The 24,300-nt window shown below is 35.3% G+C and overlaps 1 protein-coding gene across 7 annotated transcripts in view; it reads right to left on the bottom strand.

Moving 5' to 3' along the window:
* Positions 1-434: 434 nt before the first annotated feature.
* The window catches only part of FNDC3A (fibronectin type III domain containing 3A), a 149,152-nt gene continuing 125,286 nt past the window's right edge, over positions 435-24,300 (bottom strand). For 6 of the 7 annotated variants that reach the window (XM_086712189.1, XM_086712182.1, XM_025924140.2 and 3 more), the window contains 12 exons: positions 23,120-23,258; positions 22,389-22,457; positions 21,451-21,569; positions 19,509-19,614; positions 19,246-19,421; positions 17,665-17,778; positions 16,634-16,783; positions 16,249-16,532; positions 15,937-16,149; positions 13,004-13,170; positions 10,821-10,948; positions 435-2,966 (listed from right to left, as the gene is read on the bottom strand). In XM_086712189.1, coding sequence (XP_086568315.1) covers positions 2,652-2,966; positions 10,821-10,948; positions 13,004-13,170; positions 15,937-16,149; positions 16,249-16,532; positions 16,634-16,783; positions 17,665-17,778; positions 19,246-19,421; positions 19,509-19,614; positions 21,451-21,569; positions 22,389-22,457; positions 23,120-23,258 — 1,980 coding nt within the window. In that variant the 3' untranslated portion in view covers positions 435-2,651. The remainder of the gene's footprint in view (positions 2,967-10,820; positions 10,949-13,003; positions 13,171-15,936; positions 16,150-16,248; positions 16,533-16,633; positions 16,784-17,664; positions 17,779-19,245; positions 19,422-19,508; positions 19,615-21,450; positions 21,570-22,388; positions 22,458-23,119; positions 23,259-24,300) is intronic. The other variant, XM_086712211.1, reaches the window with a different exon arrangement.

Here is a 24,300-nt window from a genome sequence, read left to right as displayed (position 1 = left end):
CTGAACTCCCTGGTGGAGGAAGACCTGGGGGCACATAACAGTGCCAGTATGAGGAAGGTGCTAGGCCCCTGGAGGTGGGAGAAAGAAGGTACTAGGAGCAAAGAATGCAGGAAAGGCATGGAAAGGTCAGAGATTTCCTTTCCAATGAGAACTTTACCTCAGAGCCATCTTATATATGTAAAGGAAGCAAGATATCTAGAGATTTGCACAAAATCAAGTCACTAGGATAAAGCTTCTAATTGTATTCTTTAATCTACTGGATGTTACCTTCTTGAATATGGGGGTTTTCTCATGCTGAAGAGTTGAATACTGCTCAAAACAAAACAAAACAAAACAAAAAACCTGTTGTAAGACCATTGCAAGAAGGGAGATCTTAACATTTCTTTCTCTGAAAGCGGCAAGTAATGAGTGTTTATGAATACAATAAACATATCTCAAAAAAGAATGATACAACTTTTATTTTCCATGGATTTTAAAGACACTTTTGCTACATAGTTATGTATTTTTATGAGATTATATTTTTTCATTTGTATGAAGTTCAACCTTATACAATTTTAAGGTGATATGTTTGGTAGTGTATCTATAATCTTTAAAAAGTTTAGAGTTTTTGGAATGTACAGTATATGAGGTAAAATCAAGATTACATTAAAAATTGTTTTCTCCTCTGCACTGATTTTGCAGCGAGGCTCAAATGGCAAGTACACTATTAAATGACATTTACTATCAAAAATAGGAGTTCATTTGAGTTACTATGAAAAACATAAGCCACTGTAACCGCCACAGTGGCATATTTTACCATTTTAGACATTCAACTATATAGAAATCTCTGGGCTATTACACTCAAACTCATTTGTACTGCCAAATGTGGCACTTTTAAGAAGTTTCTAGAAAATAATCGCAATCGCTGTTGTTTTGGGGGAAAGTTAGCCTATACATGAGATTAAATTTAAATAAAATGTAAACATACAGTATATTATAGTGACAGATCATTCTTAACACTTGGAAAGGCCAAGTTTATCCATTTCTTTTTTGAACAAAGGTTAATGTTTTTTCTACAGCACAGATCATTTGACATAAAACAATTACAATACATGCCCATTTCTAATATAAGAGAAATTCTTCAGAGATCTTCAAAGCACAAAACATAGGTCCTGTTTTCAAAGACTGACAGAAGTGCTTAGTAATCACTAAAATGCTACCCTCAGCAACTAAAAATTAGTGATTCACTATCCTAAAATTCAAATAATAAATTAAAAAGGCTAGTTACAAGTGTTTTACAGATAACAGATGTGATAAAACAAGAATTTTAGATAGTTTCATTACAAACTATTATTACTGGCAGTCATTGACATCTATGCAAGATGTACAACGTGATACTTGACAAAATTCAATCTGATCATCCAATAACTCACAAATGCAAGCTCACAAAACATTAATGAATTATGCAATTGCAAAGTGCTCTAATGCAACATTAACCACATGCAATCAACAGTTTGGAACAGTATCCAGACAGACATTACATTAAACATTAGTTTTTCAAGAAAGAAAGCAGCTTGAAGTTTACTGGTGCAAATTAATTTTGTCTTCAGATTTGGTGCCCCAAACAAAAAGGTTAGGTTTGATTATGAATTCTGATGGTGATGGCAGTAGTTATGGGAGAAGCAGCAAAACTTATGGGAGTTCTTCAAAATTAGCCTGTACCAGATACATGGAGTGAGTGTGTGTGTGTGTGTGTGTGTGTATTTTTACACTTGGTATGTATAGTTTATATATATGCCGTATATGTACGTGCGTATGTCCTTATACACACACATATAGTTCAAAGGCTCACAAAAACCAAATTAAGTAGGTTTGAAATTTCAGAGTTGAGTATGATTACTTTTTAAAAAGTATCTATAAGCCCTCTGTTCTCTTCCATGTTCTCAAGACTTGAAGAGGTGCTTTTTAAGTAAACATTAAAATATTTTTAGGCCAAGTAAACTGTCTGTGCTTTCTTTAAGTGACTTATCTGTGAATTCATGAATATATATTTGTAATGAAGAACTCCACATTTATCAAACAAGAAGTTTCTTTTTTTCATGCATATTCTTTCATCCAGTTTTTGTCTGCTAAGCCCCTCCAGTTATTCATCATAATCCCACTTACCAAATAATTAAGACAAATGAGGAGGTAGAAATATAGCACTAGATTGCTTTCACAGCATCAGACTTTAACATTTTTTTTATAGCATGTTAGTGTAAATTTTCATCATTTTGAATTTTTCACTAGGTAATATCTTTAAAACAAACAGATCAGGTTGTCACTGTTACACTCATGCTGACTGGTCAATATACCAATTATATATTGTTGCCTCTTAGAAAATATGTTTTACAAGAAGGCATGTAAAAAAAAAAAAAAAAAAAGAAAAAAGAAAAAAAAGGAAAGAAAAAAGTCCCAACCAAAAAACCAAAAATTGCTATTTCTGTGGCTTGCATTCTAATAAGGTGCCAGCCTCTACCTAATGATATAAGCATTGAAAATGGCAAAAAATGATGTATTATAGTCTCAATGCCAGTGCTAAATGCCACTGTTTTTGTAAAAGCAATACAGAAATAATTTTAGTACATGACAAAATAAAATGTAATACAGTATTAAAAAATAAAGTTATATTTTCACTTGATTACAAAGTACTGAATGATAAAGGCAATCAAAATGGAAAAGAAAGCAAACAGCACGAGGATGACTGCGGCACATTGCTCATCACTCAGCGCCCGCCGGGTCCTCGTGCTCTCCACAGTGTCTCTGTCGGTGCTGGCTGGTGGGTCAGTCCTCTGAGAGGTGAAGAGCACTGTTGTGCTGTAGGGACCTACTAGGTCCTGATGCCCCACAGGGTCTTGGCACTGGCGAATGGCACACACACGGAAACGATATTCACAGTTCAGCTGAAGGCTTGAATACCGGAATGAAGAGTCGGGACCTTTGTAAATCTGTTAATAAGATGGTAAAGAAGGATTATGTGTGAAGGCTAGGCAGAAAACCTATTTTACAACTGGCTAGTTTTAGAAGTATTTCTGACATGAAAGCTAGTGAAATGCCACTCCTTTAAACTTTTTAATGACATTTAAAAAATACCTAACTTTACATTAAAGAGCTTATCCACCGTTTAAGGGCAAGAGAAACTGGAAAAGTGAGGATGTGACATCCATCGTCACAGAACTTACAGACCAATTAAGGAGAGATTTGCCTCCAAAGTAGCTACAGAACAAGCTAATTCAGCCCACAGGCATTTCCCTAGTTTCTTCAACTGTAAGAAGTCAAACTTTTGTGAAACCATTCCATGAAAGGAGAAACCATGCTCCTTCATTAGATCTTTGCAAAAGTGGTTTCTGTCAATTTCAAACATTTGCTGAAACGATGAATGAATGAATAAGGGGAACTTTCTATAGGTGTCTATGGCAAATTATTTCATAAAATTTAAGAAATCACTTATAAACACAGAATTGGATGTTAAAACTCAACTCCTCTGACCATCCCTTAGAAAGGAAAGAACAGGAATAGAATGCCATGGATTTTCAAGAGTGTGCTAATGATTCAGAGTGTTATCTACTGGAATTGATCACCTCTGGGTCCAAGCACTGTTTTGCTACTTCACACTCTATGTGATCTTAGACCAGTTACCTTAGTACAGTAAGCATATTATTATCTTGTATGGTAATTATAAGAATGAAACAAGTATTTGTGAAAGCACTTAGCACAGTGCCCAGCACATAGCACATGTTCAATACATGGAAACTATCGGGGGTCCCTGGGTGGCTCAGTTGGTTAAGGATCTGACTTCAGCTCAGCTCAGGTCAGAATAGGATCTCACAGCTCGTGAGTTGGAGCCCTGTGTCAGGCATTCTTTCTGCCCCTCCCCTGCTTGCATTCTGTCTCTCTCAAAAATAAATACGCATTAAAAAAAAAAATATATATATATGGAAGCTATCATTTCTACTAATGAGTTCCTTCCCTCATTCTATCAATGAGAAAACCAAGGCTCATTACTGACTGCCCAACTAAGTTTTTCCAGCTAGTTGGTGGGCTGTAAGTTGGATCAACCCAAACCTGAGGTAGCATTCTTTCAAGCAATTTTAGCTGCCTCATTTGTATCTATGTTGTAAATCTAATTTTTACGTATTGATTTGCTTCCAAAGGAGCAAGGTAAGAGCTTTGTCTCATTTTGTGTCTTTGGAATCCAGCACGTAATAGGTAAAGGACGCTAGATTAGTGAATTATTGACCATGTATACATCAAAATGTATCAGTGGATGCTGCGAATATATAAAGGAGCTTTTACTGAAGGAAGTAAGACTTAGATGATGAAGCAAAGAAAATGATAAATATACATTAGTTCTGAGGATGCAGATGAGCAATACAAGGGGTGTAAATGTAGTAACGTTCATGTCTGGACTGTGGTAAAAGGAGTAACGTCAGTAAATCAGAAGACAGTATTAGAAAGCAGTGTCAAAAAGTACACATATGATGAGCCCAAAATAGTAAAAATAAAAAATATGTATTTGTCATATGTATATAATGGGTGGCATTTATTTGTCTTTAAAATTTTCTTTACTTTCCATTTGTCTCCAAATGGGCATGGTAATATAGTTACAGGAAAAAATTCAACAAACGGTATGAGGGTGATAGGTGAAGAGATTTGACAGACAGGAGGAATATGTTCAGAACACTAGTTGGAAACTGTGGCATTTATCTATCTGTCTATCTATCTATCTATGTGATATTTATTTTTATTTATTTATTTATTTATTTATTTATTTATTTATTTATTTATTTATTTATTTATTTTTTCAACGTTTTTTATTTATTTTTGGGACAGAGAGAGACAGAGCATGAATGGGGGAGGGGCAGAGAGAGAGGGAGACACAGAATCGGAAACAGGCTCCAGGCTCCAGGCTCCGAGCCATCAGCCCAGAGCCTGACGCGGGGCTCGAACTCATGGACCGCGAGATTGTGACCTGGCTGAAGTCGGACGCTTAACCGACTGCGCCACCCAGGCGCCCCTATCTATGTGATATTTAAACAGTGTTTGAGGACTCTTAATCATAAAGCTGAATGAGGGATTGAAGGAGCTGGGCAGGATAGGGGCTCTTGTATGAAAACACAGGGATATGAGGTGTTAGTATAGTTTTTATGGATCACTTTTAGAAATGATTTTTATTTGAATAAGTTGGCAGTCAAAAAAAAAAAATTCTTTCAAGGGTTCAAAAAAGCTTGGGGACCAAAACTATGTTAGTATTTTTGACAATGATGAAGTGAAGAGTTTGGAGAGGAGAGATTGGGAGGAAAGATAATGAGGTCAAGTTTTCAATTTTGTGTTTCAGATGTTAGAAGGATATCTAAACAAAGAGCCATCTTATAGGTGACTGCAGATACAGGACTGAAGAAAACAGATAAACTTGCTAAAGCTAATTTATAAAAATGTTCATATATCTAAGTGAAGCTATTCAAAACAAGACTGAAGCTTGAGATAAGGAGGGTTAGTTAGGTCTGAGACTGAGAAATAAAAATTACGATGAAAAACACCATTTCCAGTCCCCCAGTTCCTACTGACAAGGGAAGATTGTTGTGATCTTAGTAAACAGAAAAGGGCAAGTAAAACTCAAAAATTCATAATTTTTGGCCTGTAGCTATTACTCACAGATGACTTATAATTACATATAGTTTTAATAAAACAAAAAAAGAGTTCTTTATATTTGCTGTCAATAAACTATCCATTTTATAGGATAAGTATGGCAAATATTAATGCAGATTTACAGTTAAAATGGCAGGTAAGAGATTATGGTTTTCACTTTGCATTTTAATCGAGAAATGCATACTAAATTTAAGCTTATGATGTTTGTGCATGTTTAGCTGGCTAAGAACTTATGCCAATTGCAACAGAATTTTATAGGAAAATTTTTAAAGAATGTTTAGATTTTCATAAATTGGTATTTGTCCTTATTTTAGCTTTGTGAATATGTCACAGCATGAAGAAAATAACAATTGTAGAACAGGGGCCAATAAAAATGAAACCAGTTTCTTTCCATATCTACATTCTAAAAGCCTACTTGGTTGGCTAGATGAATTCACCAAGTACTCATACAAAAATATAAAATAGTCCTTTGTTATTTTTTAAATTTTTTAATGTTTATTTTTGAGACAGGAGAGACAGAGCATAGCAGGGGAGGGGCAGAGAGAGAGGGAGACACAGAATCTGAAGCAGGCTCCATGCTCTGAGCTGTTAGTACAGACCCTGACGTGCGGCTCGAACTCACAAGCTGTGAGATCATGACCTGGGCCAAAGTCGGACGCTCAACCAACTAAGCCACCCAGGTACCCCAGTCCTTTGTTATCTTTTAAGGATGAGTGAACATTTTTACTATCAAAGATAACCACTTCTGAAGTTATCATTATAAAGGAACAATCTGTTTAACTATTTCAACTTTTTGTGGATGTTACACATCCACAATCTGATTTTATCCTGAGTAATATGCACAGTATATATTATTTATAGCAGTTAGTATTAGACAATGATTTTAACAATACATTGTTTTTAGGCCGAGTACAGACTTGTTTAAACCTTTCCTTATGGTTATTACGCATTTGATTACATTTAAAAGTAATTATTCCTTATGACACATAGTAAGGCATATGTTGCCATGTAATTTGTTACATATTGTCATGTCACCCTCTGTAATCTGTGAATAATACTATTGCAGATACTTATTTTGTAGTGATCAATACATAAAGAGAACAGTAAAAACCCCTTAAAACTAATGAATGTAGACAGCCACATAGCTCGTCTGTATCCTTCCCCTCTCTTATTGCTGAGGGAGTTATAAGTGAACTTGGAGATTCCAGAGCAGTTAAGTTTATTGTGCATAAGTACCACTTAGAACTTAAACAAACAAACAAACAACAACAAAAAAGGAAAACAATCACGGTCCCAGCTCTTATGACATTCAGGTTCATGAGGTCTGTATGCCACTCTGAGGAGCAGTTTTTGGGAATGTAAGTTCAGAAGTTAAAGAATAAAAGAAGTTGTACAGAATCCAACAGGCCACTGTCACAGCATCAATTCTCCCAACACTACCAACATTTTTGATGGGGTATCAAACTCTCCCTTATCCAATCCATGTATTGGGAGAAGCTGGCCTCATTAACTCCAGAGCAGGCCTCTGGTTGGCTTAAACCCTGAAACAGTCATTCATTCAGGAATGGCTTTGCAATCTAAGTGCTTTCTTTTCCCTGAATGTGAATGAGGGACAGTAAGTTCCTTATGGCTACGGGCAGCCACTGAAGACTATGAGAAAAACCATGCCCCTGACAACTTCATTGAGCTTCTGAATCACAGAATCCTGAAGCCTGCTTACCTTCAGGCATCTCCCTCAGAGGATTTACACTTGATTGCACCAGTCTGAGTTGGTTTTCCTGGTACTTGCAACATAATGAGCTGTGACACAAAAGTGTCTTAGGTACAGACTCCCAGGTTGGTTGATCTGTTGTGAAAGTGACTCTATTGTCCCCCAGGATTTTTTACTTCATCTTTTATACTACTCGAAATGTCATTTTGGTAAAAGAGCACTTACTTGCTTTTAAAAATGTATACACCTCTGAGGGGATTACAGAACCCGTAGATACTTGCCTTTGGTATGAATCTTCCCAAGCAAATAGTTTTTCTCCTAATGCCACTAAGGTCAGCTACCCTGTGTATATGGGAGTTATGATGTGTGTCAGACATGGAGGCACGAGTCAGAGGGAGAGTGTATTGTAGAGAACGGGGCAGTTTTAGGTGAGGTCCTACAGAAAGGGGCACCGAGTAGCAAGAAGGCAGCAAAGGGTTTTCTTAAAGCTGATCAAAGAAGGATGAAGAAAGGGAAGAATACAACAAAATCAATGTGTTTCTATTCTTCCCTTCTTTGTCCCAAACTTTTAAGTTTAGCCCAGCGTCATAAGTACTTGCTGCCAGGTGAATTTGCTTCTAGACCCCCAATCCCAGCAATATTATAGGTTAAACAGATTTTTTATAGGCTCGTTTAGAAACTCAACCCACAACTTATAAATAATAATCCCTTCTTAAAAACATCAGCTGTTCCTACTGCTGTGGAATAAGACCCACCAGGACCTGGCCTCTTTAGCCACATACTCCATTCTTGAGTCTTACTCAAGTCACACTTAAGTTCATGGTTCCTTCTAAGCTCACCAGTGCCGCCATGCCTCCTCTTACTTAAATGGCAGTCCTTTTAGAAAATATTCCAGAAGTCCAGGTGGAATAAATCATTCCTTTTTGTAAAATAGGTTTTATCTTTATCATGACCTTTTATTTGTTTGGCTATGTAAAATGTCATGACTATAAAATTTTTGCTTGCTTGTTATATTCTAAACAACTTTCTTAAAACCAAAACAGTAACCTATTAGTACCATAACCACCCCCCATAATTCCTTAAACATAGTATTTAATTCATACGTATTGATTATCAAATAAATTTTATGTAAAATATTAAATTCCATGAATGAACCTGAATTCTTAAAAAACCCTTCAAACTTTTGGAGTATAACTTGCCAATCAACATTTAAGAGATTCAGATAAGCATATATATGATGATGTTCTAAGGAAATCAGTATTTTAAGTTTTATAGCATGCTTACAATCTAAAGTAAGTGAAAGTGATGACAGGATTGATTTAGCTTTTAAGTTAAATTAGAATTAGTATTGCTGTTTCATGTAGTGGTATGTTTATTAAAATTCATATACTACTCAAATCTGGGGTCCCTATTTCCTTTAAAAATATAATGCAATTACATTTTTGTAATATTAATTTTGCTTCCTCCTTGGAAGGAAACCTGCTTATCTGTAAATTATATTCAAATCTGATTATAATGTCAATTGCAGATGGCTTAATAAAGAAAAACAATCATATGCCAAATTTAATCTGACTCTTTGTGGAGCCTTTTGTAATTTCACTTAAGAAACTGCACTTCCAAGGGCACGTGGGTAGCTCAATTAAGCGCTGGACTTCGGCCCAGGTCGTGATCTTACGCTTGTTGAGTTTGAGCCCCACGTTGGGCTCTGTGGTGATAGCTCAGAGCCTGGAGCCTGCTTCAGATTCTGTGTCTCCCTTTCTCTCTCTGCCCCTCCCCTGCTCACACTCTCTTTCTCTCTCAAAAATAAACATTAAAAAATAAAAATAAAAAAATAAAAAAAAGAAATTGCACTTCTATCCTTACAACTTGAAAGAAAAAATTAGATCTATATTGAAAAAATATTATGGGGTGCCTGGGTGGCTCAGTTGGTTAAGTGCCTGACTCTTGATTTCAGTTCAGGTCATGATCTCAGGGTTTGTGAGTTTGAGCCCCATGTTGGGTTCTGCATTGACAGCATGGAGCCTACTTGGAATTCTCTCTCTGCCCCTCCGCTGCTCGTGCTCTTTCTCAAAATAAATAAAATAAACTTTAAAGAAAAAAAAGATAAATATTCTATTACTAATAGCTATAACAGTATGAGACTGAAATAAAACTGATGAATGACTAATTTTCTAGTGGGAAAAGAAAATACAAGACACTCAAAAGAAAACAACCTCACTTTTAAGAGCACTAAAAATAAAGAAGGTTGACACAGAAAAGGGAGAATCAGATGCAGTGTTTATAGAAATTAGGCTTTTGAGTTGCATAAAAACAACTTCTTTATAAAAGTTACAGTGAAAAAAAAAAAAAAGTTACAGTGAACACTGGCAGCTTCCTAGTTCATCTCATCGCTATTCATCATCTACCAGGAAGACATCTTTGAAATTTCTCAGCCATGTAGGTGACACTTCTGCTAGGCTTCCATAATGACTGAATATTGTCATATTTACAACACTGCATTATAATAATAATAACAGTAGTAGTAGTAATAATAATAGTAATAATAGCAGTAATAGTAATAATAGTAATAGTAATAATAGTAGTAATAATAATAATAGTAGTAGTAATATGATGATGATGATGATGATGATGACAGAAGCCTCCCTAATGTCCTCTGCCTCTACCTGTGTCCCACTCTAGCCAAAATGACCTCGTGACTGATAATGTGACCACTCTGGTCAAAATCCTCCACTGGTTTCTCACTTTACATGGAGTGAAAGTCACAGTATGGCCTATAATGCCCTACGTATACCACTCACAGACCCCCTTTACCATTAACTACTTGACTTCATCTATTATTTTTCCCATTGCTCACACAACCCCATATTGGCCTCCTTGTTCATTAAATTTAACAAGCATGTTTTTGCACACCTACTGCTTCCTCTTCTTGGAACACTGTTCTCCCCATATTCACCTCCTTTGGGTCTCTGTTCCATTGTCACCTGATTTCCCTGTATGAAATAGTACTAGCTGTCTCTACCCGCAATGACAGCCTATTCCTGTTACCCAGTTTTATTTTTTCTCCACTGTACTTATCACTCTCTAAGATATACTGATATAGATTATATCGAATATAAGATACATTTGCTTTTAGTATCTCTTTTTCTACTGAATGTAAGCTCCACAGAGGCAAGAACTTTTTGTACAGCGTTATATATCCTGAGTGCCTGGCATACAGTTAAATACATTCTTGCCAAATCAATGAATAATCTGTTAAATATATAGTTCACACTTAAAATATTTTGAATCCTGAGATACTGTGTAGTTATAATCTTTGGAACACGGTAAATACTAAATAAATGTTTTTAAATTAGAAGATAAAGACAGTCAAATCTTGCATTGCCAAGTGCATTAAAATGAGACATAAAAATAAGTATCCACAGAATTACATTTTAGCACATACCTGTTTAAATTCTGAATCTTTTCCCAACATAACTTGAAGACTGTAAATAACTGGATCACCTTTCATTGGCTGTAAACACTCCCATGTAAGTTCACAAATGTGATCATTTACTTTCTCTATTTTGGGAGCTGTAGAGAACAAATACAAATAAAATCTACTCTACTTGATTTTTAATTTGGCACATCACACAGACACTTGTTTTAATCAAAATCAACAAACATTTAAAACCCAGTTATATACTTGAAATAAATATCAATGAATTTTTGAAATTTGCAGAGAAATGGTTAATGTTCCATTCTTATTATCTCCAGGCCATATAATCTACGGGTGCCACAATGGCCAGACTGACTAAAGGATCTGTCAAGGGAAGCACTGTTTTCATTGAGCTAAAAGGCCAATAGAAACAACGTCAATGATGCTTCTAAGGGCATAACTAGAACATGACATTTTGTAATTTAAGAAATCTCCTAAGAGGGTAAGTTGAAAAATACTCCTAGCTGCTTGACATAAGACTGTTTCACTCCATGTTGGGATATAGAGGGTTAAAATCAGCAATCTTCTTAAGGTTAGTACACACTAAACTGGATGAGAGAACAGAAAAATGACTCAGTAAAACTCCATCAACATTATTAGAAAGTTTGTCAAGAACAGTCCTGCTAACTATGGATCTGCTTAATAAATGACATATTTCAAGTACATGATCCAGGAAACTGTACTAGAAATCTGTGTGAGTTGTCCTCTGTGTGAGGAATGTTAGCGATTTTGGCTAAATACACAAAGTGTAATCCTTGCCAGGGTCATTTTATTTTTTAAAGGTTTATTTTGAGAGAGAGAGAGAGACAGAGAATATGAATGAGCAAGCAGGGGAGGGGCAGACAGAGGGAGAGAGAAAACCATGCAGGCTCCATGCTGTCAGTGCAGAGCCGGAGAATGGGCTTGATCCCACAAATGGTGAGATCGTGACCTGAGCTGAAATCGAGTTGGATGCTCAACTGACGGAGCCACCCAGACGCCCCAGTCAGGGTCGTTTTAAAATAAGAACCCTTCTAGGGGTGCCTGGGTGGCTTAGTCAGTTGAGTGTCTGACTCTTGATTTCAGCTCAGGTCATGATCCCAGGGTCATAGGATCAACCACCCTGATGAACTCTGCACTGAGTGTGGAACCTGCTTAAGATCCTCTCCCCTGCTCGCTCTCTCTCTCTCAAAAAAAAAAAAAAAAAAAAAAAAAAACCCATCTAAAAATTAATTTTAAAGATATTTGTACATACAACTGAAAGTGTGTAAATTAAGATTTAAAAGTTCAAGTTAACTAGGGGCACCTGGGTGGCTCAGTCAGTTGAGTGTCCGACTTCAGGTCAGGTCGTGATCTTGCAGTTTATGGGTTCAAACTCTGTATCGAGCTCTGTGCCAACAGCTTGGAGCCTGCTTCAGATTCTGTGTTTCCCTCTCACTCTTTACCCTTCTCCTGCTTGTGCTGTCTCTCTCTCAAAAATGAATAAGCATTAAAAAAATAATTCAATTTAACTAAGAATGTATTTATGTTGTGCTTAACAGACAACCTGGCTCTCTCCCCGAAATATGAATGAATGAAACAGTAACAACTCAAAACAATTTGAGTTTGTGATTTTTTTTTCTTTAAAAAATTTTTGTTTTAATATTTTTATTTGAGAGAGAGAGAGAGAGACAGTGCACAAGTGGTAGAGGGGCAGAGAGAGAAGGAGACACAGAATCTGAAGTAGGCTCTAGGCTGCAAGTTGTTGGCACAGAGCCTGATGCGGGGCTTGAACTCACGAGTTGTGAGATCTCGACCAGAGCTGAAGTCGGACACTTAACCGACTCGACTGAGCCACCCAGGTGCCCCTGTGACTTTTTTCCTTAGTAACAACAGCAGAAACATTAAATGACCCTATTAGAAAACCAGTGTATCTATTCAGTTTAGTATTTTTATGCTAGATTATTAAAAATAGTGACAAAACCCAGTGCTCATCTGAGTATCAATGTGCTAGATAAAAGAGCTTCTATTTTGAGTAAAACTCTCAGTAGATAGGCTTGTCTATATAATTTCTTTTTTATAATTTATGTTGGACACATATTGGACAATAAATTGTAATAATAGCACATAAAATTGTTTATGAACATCCATTTAAAATTTATTACTAAAAAAAATAATGATGTATAACTTACCTTTCAAGGCAGCTGGGACAGATTTTGGAGTAGTAAAAATATATTCTTGAGAGAGAGGACCTTCCCCTGCTTCATTACAAGCTTGAATACAGAATTTATAGGATGTTGACTCATTAAGTCTTTGTACTTTGTATGTATGACATGGACCTCTATATAAGGATACAAACCTAAAATGGAAAGGACTCTTATTAAAAATAAACCTTGACTACACTACAAAAAATTTTTAAAAACTACTAAAAAAGTAGAGCTGGGACACTATTCAGAAGTATAAATTGCTCCTAGACATTAATGTCACTCCAAATAAATATTTTTTTCATCAAATGATGAAAATCATAGGATTGGTAAATTTCCTAATTTTGACATGGTTTCCTGAAAATTTATTGTTAAGTTTTGTATCCAATCATTGTTAACTTTTCAGGCTTCTGGTACAGTTTCGTTTCTGATTGCCATTTTTTAAAGATACATTTTTAGGGGCACCTGGGTGGCGCAGTCGGTTAAGCGTCCGACTTCAGCCAGGTCACGATCTCGTGGTCCGTGAGTTCGAGCCCCGCGTCAGGCTCTGGGCTGATAGCTCAGAGCCTGGAGCCTGTTTCCGATTCTGTGTCTCCCTCTCTCTCTGCCCCTCCCCCGTTCATGCTCTGTCTCTCTCTGTCCCAAAAATGAATAAACGTTGAAAAAAAAAAATTTAAAGATACATTTTTAAAGATACTCAGAACACGACAATTTTCATTACAGTCTTAGGCATATAATTTATTATAAAAAAGAAAATCTTCAATTTCCAGGTATAATTTTAGATGACTGGTGATGTTTTCTAGAGATTTACATAGCAGTATGAAAGAATATAAAATTAGCCATAAATTATCCACCTGAACTGTTTGATGGGAAAGTTTAACATCATATATGTCACCTATAAGTTCAATGTTCCCCAATATTTTTGATTGGCTGTTTGAAAATTTTTGGAAATTGGGGAATGAATAATGGAATGCTCACATAGTTCTAAAGAGTCTGAAAACTGCAGTCAAGGTTAAAAATGAAGAAATAGTTAATGACCTGAAGTAACAGTATTTCTAAGAAGCAGTAATTAGATAAGCCTGGCCTTTTTAGTCTCCCAATTTTTTTTTAAAGGGTAGGGGAAAAAAAAAGAGTTGCAACCACTATTGGAAAAGTGAAACAATGATAAAACCTGTAGTCAGGAAACAGCTGAAATAGCATTCTGATATTATCCCACAGCAAATGTAAGTAGTTGTGAGAAATCAAAGGTAAAGAGTATAACTAAAGATATTAAATTGATTTAATTTATTAAATTTATATAGTAAACTTACAACACCATAAAAGGTTTCTTAAATATATTTTCCACAGCCAGCAGCCATATTCACACCCTACAACTCTCCAGATGCTAAATATTAACTAAGCTTAACATTCTGTAATAGAATACAGCCTAATAATAATGGAAATCTTTATTCTACTCCATTTCCAACAAACATTAATTAGATCCATTTCCAGGAAACCTTCTTGCATCACCCTAATGCAATGTAAATGCTAGAAAGGGGATGAAACTAATTTAAAGAATTCACCCAATGATAATAACATACATTAAAGATAAATGGCTACACAGAAAATCTGTGGCAAAGAACCTCCTTCTAGAGATAGGGCTTTACAAATGTACATAAAATTCTGCCAAGAACAAAGGCTGACTAACACTCATAGAGGCACAGAAAATGATCAGTACTGTTTGCTCTGTGTAATGCTCTTACTGGATATATAGTATGTTTAATTCTGTATGTTATTTTATTTTATTAAAAAAAAAATTTTTTTTAACGTTTATTTACTTTTGAGACAGAGAGAGACAGAGCATGAACAGGGGAGGGTCAGAGAGAGAGAGGGAGACACAGAATCCGAAGCAGGCTCCAGGCTCCGAGCTGTCAGCACAGAGCCTGACGCGGGGCTCGAACTCACGAACCGTGAGATCATGACCTGAGCCGAAGTCGGATGCTTAACCGACTGAGCCACCCAGGCGCCTCTCTGTATGTTATTTTAAATGTAGAAGTCTTTCTGAGAGTACTTATGTACAATTACCATGAATATTCCATTACTGAATGTCTGATTAAGATACAAACACGTACAATACAAAAAACAAAGTGGGAAAACCTTGGGAAAAACTACTTCTAGTACTCTGAATCCATCAGGTATGCGAATTGTTTCTTATAAACTGAGTGAAAAGCAAAATTTGAATTCTTAAAATATTACAGTAACACTTGTAGGGAGGATATATGGCATTATTTACATCGGATATAATGTCAGTAAACAGCCTCAGATTTGCATTTGAATAATTTATACTACAAATATTTTGAGTAACATTATAATTCAAATGCATGATTTAGTAGGACAGTATATGGCATGGATATAATGAAAATATAAAGGATGGCAGCATAGACAAGAACCTGAGTAGCGAGGGGACAGGCTAATAATCTGAGTCTAACCAAGATCTGACACTGAGGAAATGAACTGTACTGACTCAGTGTGAAGGTCCTGTGACGGGTGCGGAAGAAAGTGAGACATAACCTGTGCCCGCAAAGATCTCAGAGGCCTTACACCAATTAATCATGTACTGTTAAAACTGCCTCTGCTGGAAATAAGTGTTGAAGAGCTGGTTTTGTAGCAAAGATTATGTTTCTTTTACATGAAAGAGTAAATGGGTTAGAGAGCCAAAGAATAGCCAATTTAATTTTTCTCTCAGCATCCCGCTCACAAGCTACAAACGGGAAATCTTCATTATATCTTCTGGTGTTTTGAAAATAGCACACTTAAAATTATCTCTTATGAAAATTCTAACCTTGTTTTTGAAAATTTATTTTGTTTACCTCTACTTTTTATTGAAGTTTATACACTTAAGACCTAAGAAACTATATGAAGAACCAATTACAAACACCTACCTTCCATTCTTGTCCTCCATCTGAAGGTGGTACTGAATAGAATCTGTTGACAGTGATTTTGGGGTTCCTTCTCCCCACTTCAGCTTAAGGTTCTGGTGGCTGAAGGCAACACATTCCAGACGAGGTGGGTCAGGAGGGAGGGGCTTAGTTTTTAATTTTATCATGTGGCTGAAAGGACCAGCTCCAAGGCTATTCAAGGCTTGAATCCGTATTCTAAGTGCCACATTAAGGAAAAAAAAATTCGGTTATGATTATTCTATTTAGAGTTTCTCTCTGGTCTAGGCAAAAATTAACATAGTTTTTAGAGTGTACCTGTATGTTGTATCTGGTTGCAAATTGTCTATAATATAGCTTGTAACCTTTCCCACTGCCAAGGGCTGTTTATCTCCAAAGTCGATGCTGTAGGCAAGGATTTCTGAACCATGGTCACAAGGCTTTTCCCAGCTTATTGCAAGGCATGTAGAAGGTGAATAATGAGGATTTTCTATATCATCATCACTTATTTCTTGAAGACAAGTCACAACAGCAGGAACTGATGGTGGAGTCACACAGGCTACTACTTCACTGAAAGGGCCTGCACCCACAACACTCAGAGCCTACAAATTAACAGAGCCCGTAAGTTAAAAAAACATGACCATCAAAATGCTCACAGAACACAAAAATCTGGCTAGAGTAACAAAGCCCGGACCACCTTTACCTGGACTCTGCAATAATAGGTGGTTGCTGGTGAAAGTCCTTTTAATTCATAACTGAGACCAGGCCCACAGTAACACATCTGCATACTCCCTTCAACGCCTCCCCACTCCAATCGATATTCAGTGACATCTGTTCCGTTACTCAAAGGGATCTTTAAATTAAAAAGAGGAAAAGGTCTTAAGTCTTGACACTGATTAGTTTTTAGGCACAAATGTTCTTTACCTGCACATATCAAACTGAATTGCTTTTGAATTTCTTTGAAATGTTCAAGTGGGATTAAAACTGTTTAATATTACATTTTTATTCATTAAGGTCACCTGAATTTAAGACTGATAAAAAAATATAACTTTGTTTTCAATTATAAGTAGAAATATGACTAAATCACTTTAGAAAGAGAATTTTAAGGTAAATATACTTCAATATAATTCTATTAAGTAATATAAATGTTAAATCATGTAAGGACATTTTCTTTGTTAAATTTCAAAGGAAACTGAAAATTTAATTATCATTACTGATTATTACTGTACATAATAAAACACAGTGGAAATAATAAATACAAGAGAAATAGTATTATACTAATCCCTATGAATGTTTGTTCTGAACATTAAGCTCACCAGTGGCTAAGTATCTTGGTAATGAGACAAACAAAGCCTTTGAAAAAATACAAAGCACATCATGAACAAGAAACCATATACTTGTAATGCAAATATACCTTACTTAAATGCTTCAAAGAAAAAATTTTACTTTATAACACATGAACTTAAGTAGGCCTTACTGTTTGCATGATTTAGGAGGTTAAATGAATAGTATCTCGGGGCCCCTGGGTGGCTCAGTCAGCTCAGATCATGATCTCATGGTTTGTGGGTTCTAGCCCCGCATTGGGCTCTGCACTGACAATGAGGAGCCTGCTTGGGATTCTCTCTCCTTCTCAAAATAAATGAATAAACTTAAAAAAAAATGAATAGTATCTCTATTCTTTTATATGAACTATTCTAATTACTTAAGAGAGTAAGTCAATGGGAATTACAGTACCTCCCAATTCACTTGTGCACAAGTTGCAGATCTGCATGTAACTTGAGGGGGCTTGCACTGATCTGGTGGTCCAGGGGCTGTAGTAATATCACATTTTTCTGAAAATGGTCCAAACTAGAAAAACAAACATAACCAGCATTTTCATTTTTCACCCACAGATTGCACAGCTCTCCATAAATATTCACATACATAAATAAGTGCATAATCCTTCTCCTTCAAGACTGACTGGTCATAATAGAACTCTAAAAGCATTCATAGAAAGGAAAAAGATTTAATGATTATGGAAGTTACTATGTCAAGTATTTTTAAGTTTCATTTACTGTACTTTTTTCTCTTGTTCCTTTTCCTTTTTCCTTCATGACTGATTTTGTAAGAAGGGCAGGGCATTAGGGAATTAGGTACATGGAATAAGTCAGGAGAAATTATATGAGGAGTGAAGGAAAGGATACCAATTAAAGGCATGAAAAATGGTAGGCATAAATTATATCTTAAAATTTAGAATAGCTTTAAAAAGGGTATAAAATGTATACTCTCTGGAAGTGCAGAAAGCAAATTATTTACAATGATTGTCACAAATTATCAGAATCCTGAAAATACAGATTAAGTAAGTATTAAAGATGCTATCCCAGTGTACTGCAGCCTTGTGGGGCTGACAAGATGATAACTTCAGACAGAACACTATGACTTATGTAAGAACTGCCAAAAAGGACTGACATAAGAAATTTTAAGATAAATTTACAGATACAGATACTGACCTTAGTTGGAGAATGGGACATAAAATAGTAAAGTTCACTAACATATGAAGTAATGGGAGGGGAGAGACTTGGCAGTTTAATTTTGTGAAATTATAGAGTAAGGAAACATAATGTTATTCAACTAAGACAAGAAATTACTGCTTTGTCCTGAGAGAATCTGTTTTAATGCAGAGATGAGAAATGTCCTGGTTGAGTGGAAAGGGCTTTGGCTCTGGAGTCTGACAGCCCTGAATCTGTGGCTTATCTCTGTCACTTCTTATTTGGGTGACTGTGGACAAGATGTTTAGTTTTTCTGAGCCCCAGCCTCCTCAGCTGTACAATGGAGATATCACCTGTTTTGTCCATTTTATGGAACTGTACAGATACACAGAGAATACTTTTTAAAAAGTCACATAAAGCCAGAAATGCTTAAAATATAAGTTATCTTTTCCTTAGGCAAAAAATGAATCACAATTAGTAGCCAAATAAAATAAATGCTGTATATAACCAGCCTCAAAAAACTTAATTATCCAAAGTATTTCATCTAATAGTTTTGTTCTTACTCTTTAACTTATTAAGTAAACCCTATTAGCATCACCTGAAAGGCAAACTTCAACCCAGCTAAAGTTCCGAGTGTCACAAATTATAAATGGGGTTTGAAAATACTGAGATTCTATAATAACTATCATCTATACAGACCTCTCTCTTATTTATCAATATAGGCTTATTAAAAACTGTAAAATTTGGAGTCACATGTTGAAAGCAAAATGGCTAACTAATGGGTGCAATTATGTATGTTTTGTGAACTACCACTGTGATTATAATTCAATCAGCAGAGTCTTCCTACCCCCATTTTGTTAGCTGCATGCAGTCTGAAGCTATAAGTCTTTCCAGGAAGAAGGTTGCTCACTGTACATTCTACTTCAGAACCTTGGTAAACTTCTCTGGGTTCATCTTTTTCTACAGGAGACATCTCCACACCATAGCAGAAAATGGGTGATCCACCATCAACCAGAGGGGGTCCTAAAGGTGGAAAGATTTATCCAATTTAACAAAAGGAGTATATTTAGTACTAACTCAATTATAATTTATTACCAAAATGAAAATTACCCCATCGTAACTGTATTTCTTTTGCTTTGGGTCTACCCTGTAATCTGGGAGGGAGGCATGGGCCAGGAGGCACAGCTGGAGTCTGCACAAGTAAAGATTCAGATACCTGCCAAAACAAAAGCAATAACAAAACAAAAATGCCCCAACCGGAATGCTTTTGTTAAAGAAAAATAACACGAACACAAAGACCGCATCAATAATTTGAAATCCTACTTGACTATCAATTGAAAAGGAATAAAGTTCTAAATAAAATAAGAACCCAATTAAATCATTAAAACTCTGATTTTATATTAACAAATAAAGACACATATTATGTGACAACTATATACAAAGAAAGTTACCAGAAAAAAAGAACAAAAAAGTCATCTTTCCATAATTGAAAAACAACAAAAAAATAACCTTCAACAAAACCTACTGGACTAATAAAGATTATTTTTGACCTCATCCAAATGGATCCACAAATCTCTTCTAAGGATGTTTTCATATTCTGTAAATACTGTTTGCCATGTTTTCAGAAGGTTTAGACTATTTTGGTTACTTTAACTGTATATTGTATTTTTAACCTAAATATTAATATACATATATGCATATAAAATCTTTCCTTTTTCTTTTCCACCTAAAAATAATTCAAAAATCAGGTTAACTTTTCCAAGTGCTTGGTATCTTTCCAGGTATTTGGTATTATCTTGGTTTTGATGTTATTTAAAAAATGTGTATCGTTTAGTTTTATTTTATTTTATTTATTTATTTTTTTCAACTTTTTTTTTTTTTTATTTATTTTTGGGACAGAGAGAGACAGAGCATGAACGGGGGAGGGGCAGAGAGAGAGGGAGACACAGAATCGGAAACAGGCTCCAGGCTCCGAGCCATCAGCCCAGAGCCCGACGCGGGGCTCGAACTCACGGACCGTGAGATCGTGACCTGGCTGAAGTCGGACGCTTAACCGACTGCGCCACCCAGGCGCCCCGTTTAGTTTTATTTTAAAAGACTTCTTTTACAAACACTGACATGCACTCAGTACCATATCCTTAACTGCACTGTATTAAGGTTTACACTTAATATTCTTTACAAACATAAATATTTGGTCATCACCTTATTTAGAAAGGTATCCTATATGAGAATGCTATATTACTGTATTAGAAAATTAGGGTTGTTTTTGGGGTGGGATCTGTTCTTTCTAATCCTGGAAGATGTTCTTATTAGATACAGTGAAGCAATTGGATCCCAAGCCTGTTGGGTAGGACTTGCATGCAGTTTCCTAATACTTCCATTTTCAACAAAATGCTTATAAATTCATTTTTAAAAAAGGTAACTTCATTGCATTAAATTCCATTTGAAAAATAATGACAGTTACTAATGCTCCACGAACCCATTCTTAGTTAAATTCATTAAAAAAATACCATTCCTATTAAAAAAATTACCTCTCTAGAACATTACAAATATCTCATATATAATCAATGGCACACTTTAAGTCCATTTAGGTTAGTGATAAATTCTCTAGTAATAAAAATAATTGCCAACTTTCCTGAAATAAGTAATTACTAGAATCTGTGTTTAAACAGTAAATGATCATGGTTTGTCCTGATACACATAATTTATAGAGCAGTCTACAATTATTTTATTTTTATTTCTGTTAGGTATGGCTATTGAACATCATCCTAAAATTTACCTTTATAAATTTTTCTGCAGTATTTTTGTATATCTGTTGTTGCAAAGCTAAACAACAACCAGACAATAGATATTCACTGAATACTGATTATAAGCCATGTACTATTTTAGAATATTTTGATCACTATAAGTTACAGAATATTCTGATCACTATAAATTAATCACCTAAATTACAGAAATTACTTTGGATACATTTTAATATTTGAGGTGGCATCTGGTGATTCCATCTTATTTGACCCAAACTTGAAAAAAAAAATCTAGATGTAAGTATTACCGCACTCTGTCCTCCATCACTGATGCAGTAAACTCGTAAACGATAGAAACAGCCTGGATTTAGTCGATCACAAAGATGTTCCCTAGTAGCTCCACTGTATATCATATCCCATTTGTTTCCTGGAAGGTGAAGAATTATGTTCAATCAGCTACGAGGTAATGTTTAACATTTGGGTATCATGGACACGGCAGGTATCCTAGCTTCACTAAGTAAGTGTTTATGTAATTTGTCAGAAACAATTTAAGCTTGTTTTGAGTTTCCTGGAAATGACCTAATTTTCTTTATGTGTGCAGCTTCCTAGACGAATCTGCATGGCTTTATTGAAATGAAATATCTCTGTAACTCTGTTACAGACTTTGGCTTACATTGATAATTTGCTTTTAATTAAGCATTTTAAATGTGTTTACTGGTCCAGTAATAACATTATAACACACAAAGAGTAGAAAGAACCAATACCACAGGAAGTTTAGTCTTAATTAAAAGACATTATTTTGCAGGAAGCAGTTCAATTCACAGAAATATGGATTGTTACATGTGTTATTCAAAAATTAAGTTCATGAGGCACAGAAAATATTACTAAAACTAGTATAATGTAAGTTAAATTTTAGAAGTTAATTTTTCTCTGACATGTCTGGTTATAAATCTAACTGAAAGTTTAGAAAACTTTAGATATACTGGAACTGAGCAAGGCAAACTCATGAGAAAGAAATAAACTAAAAAAATAAAAGTAATAATATAGGTATACAGCATTCTTACATTTGATTCACTCTATTTCTAGAGATTAGAACTTAAAGTGGATCATAACAGGCAAAATTCTAACTGCTATAAACAAAGGGAAAAAATTAAGAGTGAAAGAAAACAGATCATATAAAATGTACAGTCATGAAGAGTAGGGGCATACTGGTATAAATCTATTAATTTTTAATAGTTATTCTTACCATTAGAACCTTCTGCCATCTCCACTACATACTTATTAATGGTTGCACCTCCATTGTCTTTTGGTGGGTCTATCCAAAGAAGTAAAAGTGGTATTAGGCAAAATACATAGTTAAAAATGACAGAAAATCCTAGTAAGTGGAATACCACACCTAAGATTGCTTAAAAAATAAAAAGAATCACCCGCAGTGCTTTTTTTATTAATACCAGCATCTCATTAATCTATTGATTTTGCAACAAATAGTATATAAGGTGTTCAATAATAATTATTATTTTTTCAAGTTTTACTTATTTAAGGTTAGGTTTTCTCCATACCTAACATGGGGCTTGAATTGACGACCCCAAGATGAAAAGTCACACGCTCTTCTGCCCACCAGGCACCCTAACAAATGTTTGTTTTAAATGAGTAAAAGTGATTTTCATTTCTCAGGAGAGCCAGGATGACTCAGGTGACTTTAGCTACAATTTCAGTAATCATTCACTTCACACAGTGCCGTCTCTGCTCACAGTCCTACCACAGATTCCAAGTTCTTCTGTATCAAATATGAACTTTGTATTTGTGTGAGTGTAAAGTTTTCTACAAAAGAGATCCTCAAACAATGAATGATTCTCACATTTCCAATTAAACTTGCTTCAGCTAACAATTGTACTCAACTATCTTAAAAATTATCCTAATATTCAAATCATTACAATCAAATATAAAAGTAATGATGTACAAATACGCATATCTTACCCCAAGTTATTTTAAAACTGTGTGAATGTATCTTTCCTTTAACTGATGGCTTCACAGGTACACCTGGTTTATCAGGGCATGTAGTAAATTCTACTACTTCACTTGGGTTACTTTTACCTTCCGAGTTGTAAGCAATAACCTGTGATGAAAACACAAAGACATAAAATAATTGATATTTGATACCTAATGATATTGGCTTAATGAACAAAGTGATGACAGATAAGCTCAATCAAGTGATAAAGTAAAAGTTTTCAGACTGTGATGGCTTGTTTATATGAGAATGTCTACAACAGAGACTCAGCATATATGAAGAATATTCAGGTATAATCAATCCCCTTTGAGAGCCAGTTCTGGGGATACAGGTGTAAGTCTGTAACAGTTTGATATTAAACTAGAGTCATTACAGGAACAAGCTATAATCTGATGATACTTGATGAGCTTGATTTACGTATTCTTTTACTATTCTTTGGGTTTTAAAAAGATGGCCACAAATTCTTCGAATTTTCTTTATTCAAAAGATAAAGGCTAATTCCTCTTCCCTTTGAATTGCACTTAATGACTTGCCTCTAATACAATATAGCAGAAATCACAGTGTGTAGCTTTGCTACAGAGAAGCCCATCTGGTGAGGAACTGAAGCCTCTGACCAACAGTCAGAGAGGAAATGAAGGCTACCAACACTTGAGTGAACTTGGGAGCAAATCCTCCAACCCCAGACAAACCTTCAAGTGACTGCAGCCCTAGCTGGCATCTTGACTGCAACCTCACATAAACCCTCTATCAGAACCACCCAGCTAAGCTGGTCTTGAATTCCTGACCCCCAGGAACTGTGAGAAAATAAATGCCTGTTTTTTCAAGTTACTAAATTGTACAGCAATAGAATTCATAAGTATTTTTATATTTGACTTTAGAACTGTTAAGGTCTTTATAATTGGTAAATTATTAAAATTCTTAGAATTCTACTATCATGTAACACACACACAAAACCAAATTACATTCATACATACATATAGTTCCTAGCTCTGTCCATTGAGAGGATGCCCAGGAGTAGCAAAACCGTATAGCATTAAGTATACTTAGTACTCAGATATTGGCTTCTAAATACCACGGTCCACTAAAGGGACCCAGGTGCTTTGAGAAATGACCAATTCTGACATTGAAGGATTGGACACTGGAATATCAT

Source organism: Puma concolor, chromosome A1 (genome assembly GCF_028749965.1).
Source record: "Puma concolor isolate L17-30 chromosome A1, mPumCon1.1.hap2, whole genome shotgun sequence".
Lineage (NCBI taxonomy): Eukaryota > Metazoa > Chordata > Mammalia > Carnivora > Felidae > Puma > Puma concolor.
The sequence above is the reverse complement of the archived record's forward strand: the minus strand, read 5'-3'. Positions and strand labels throughout refer to the sequence as shown.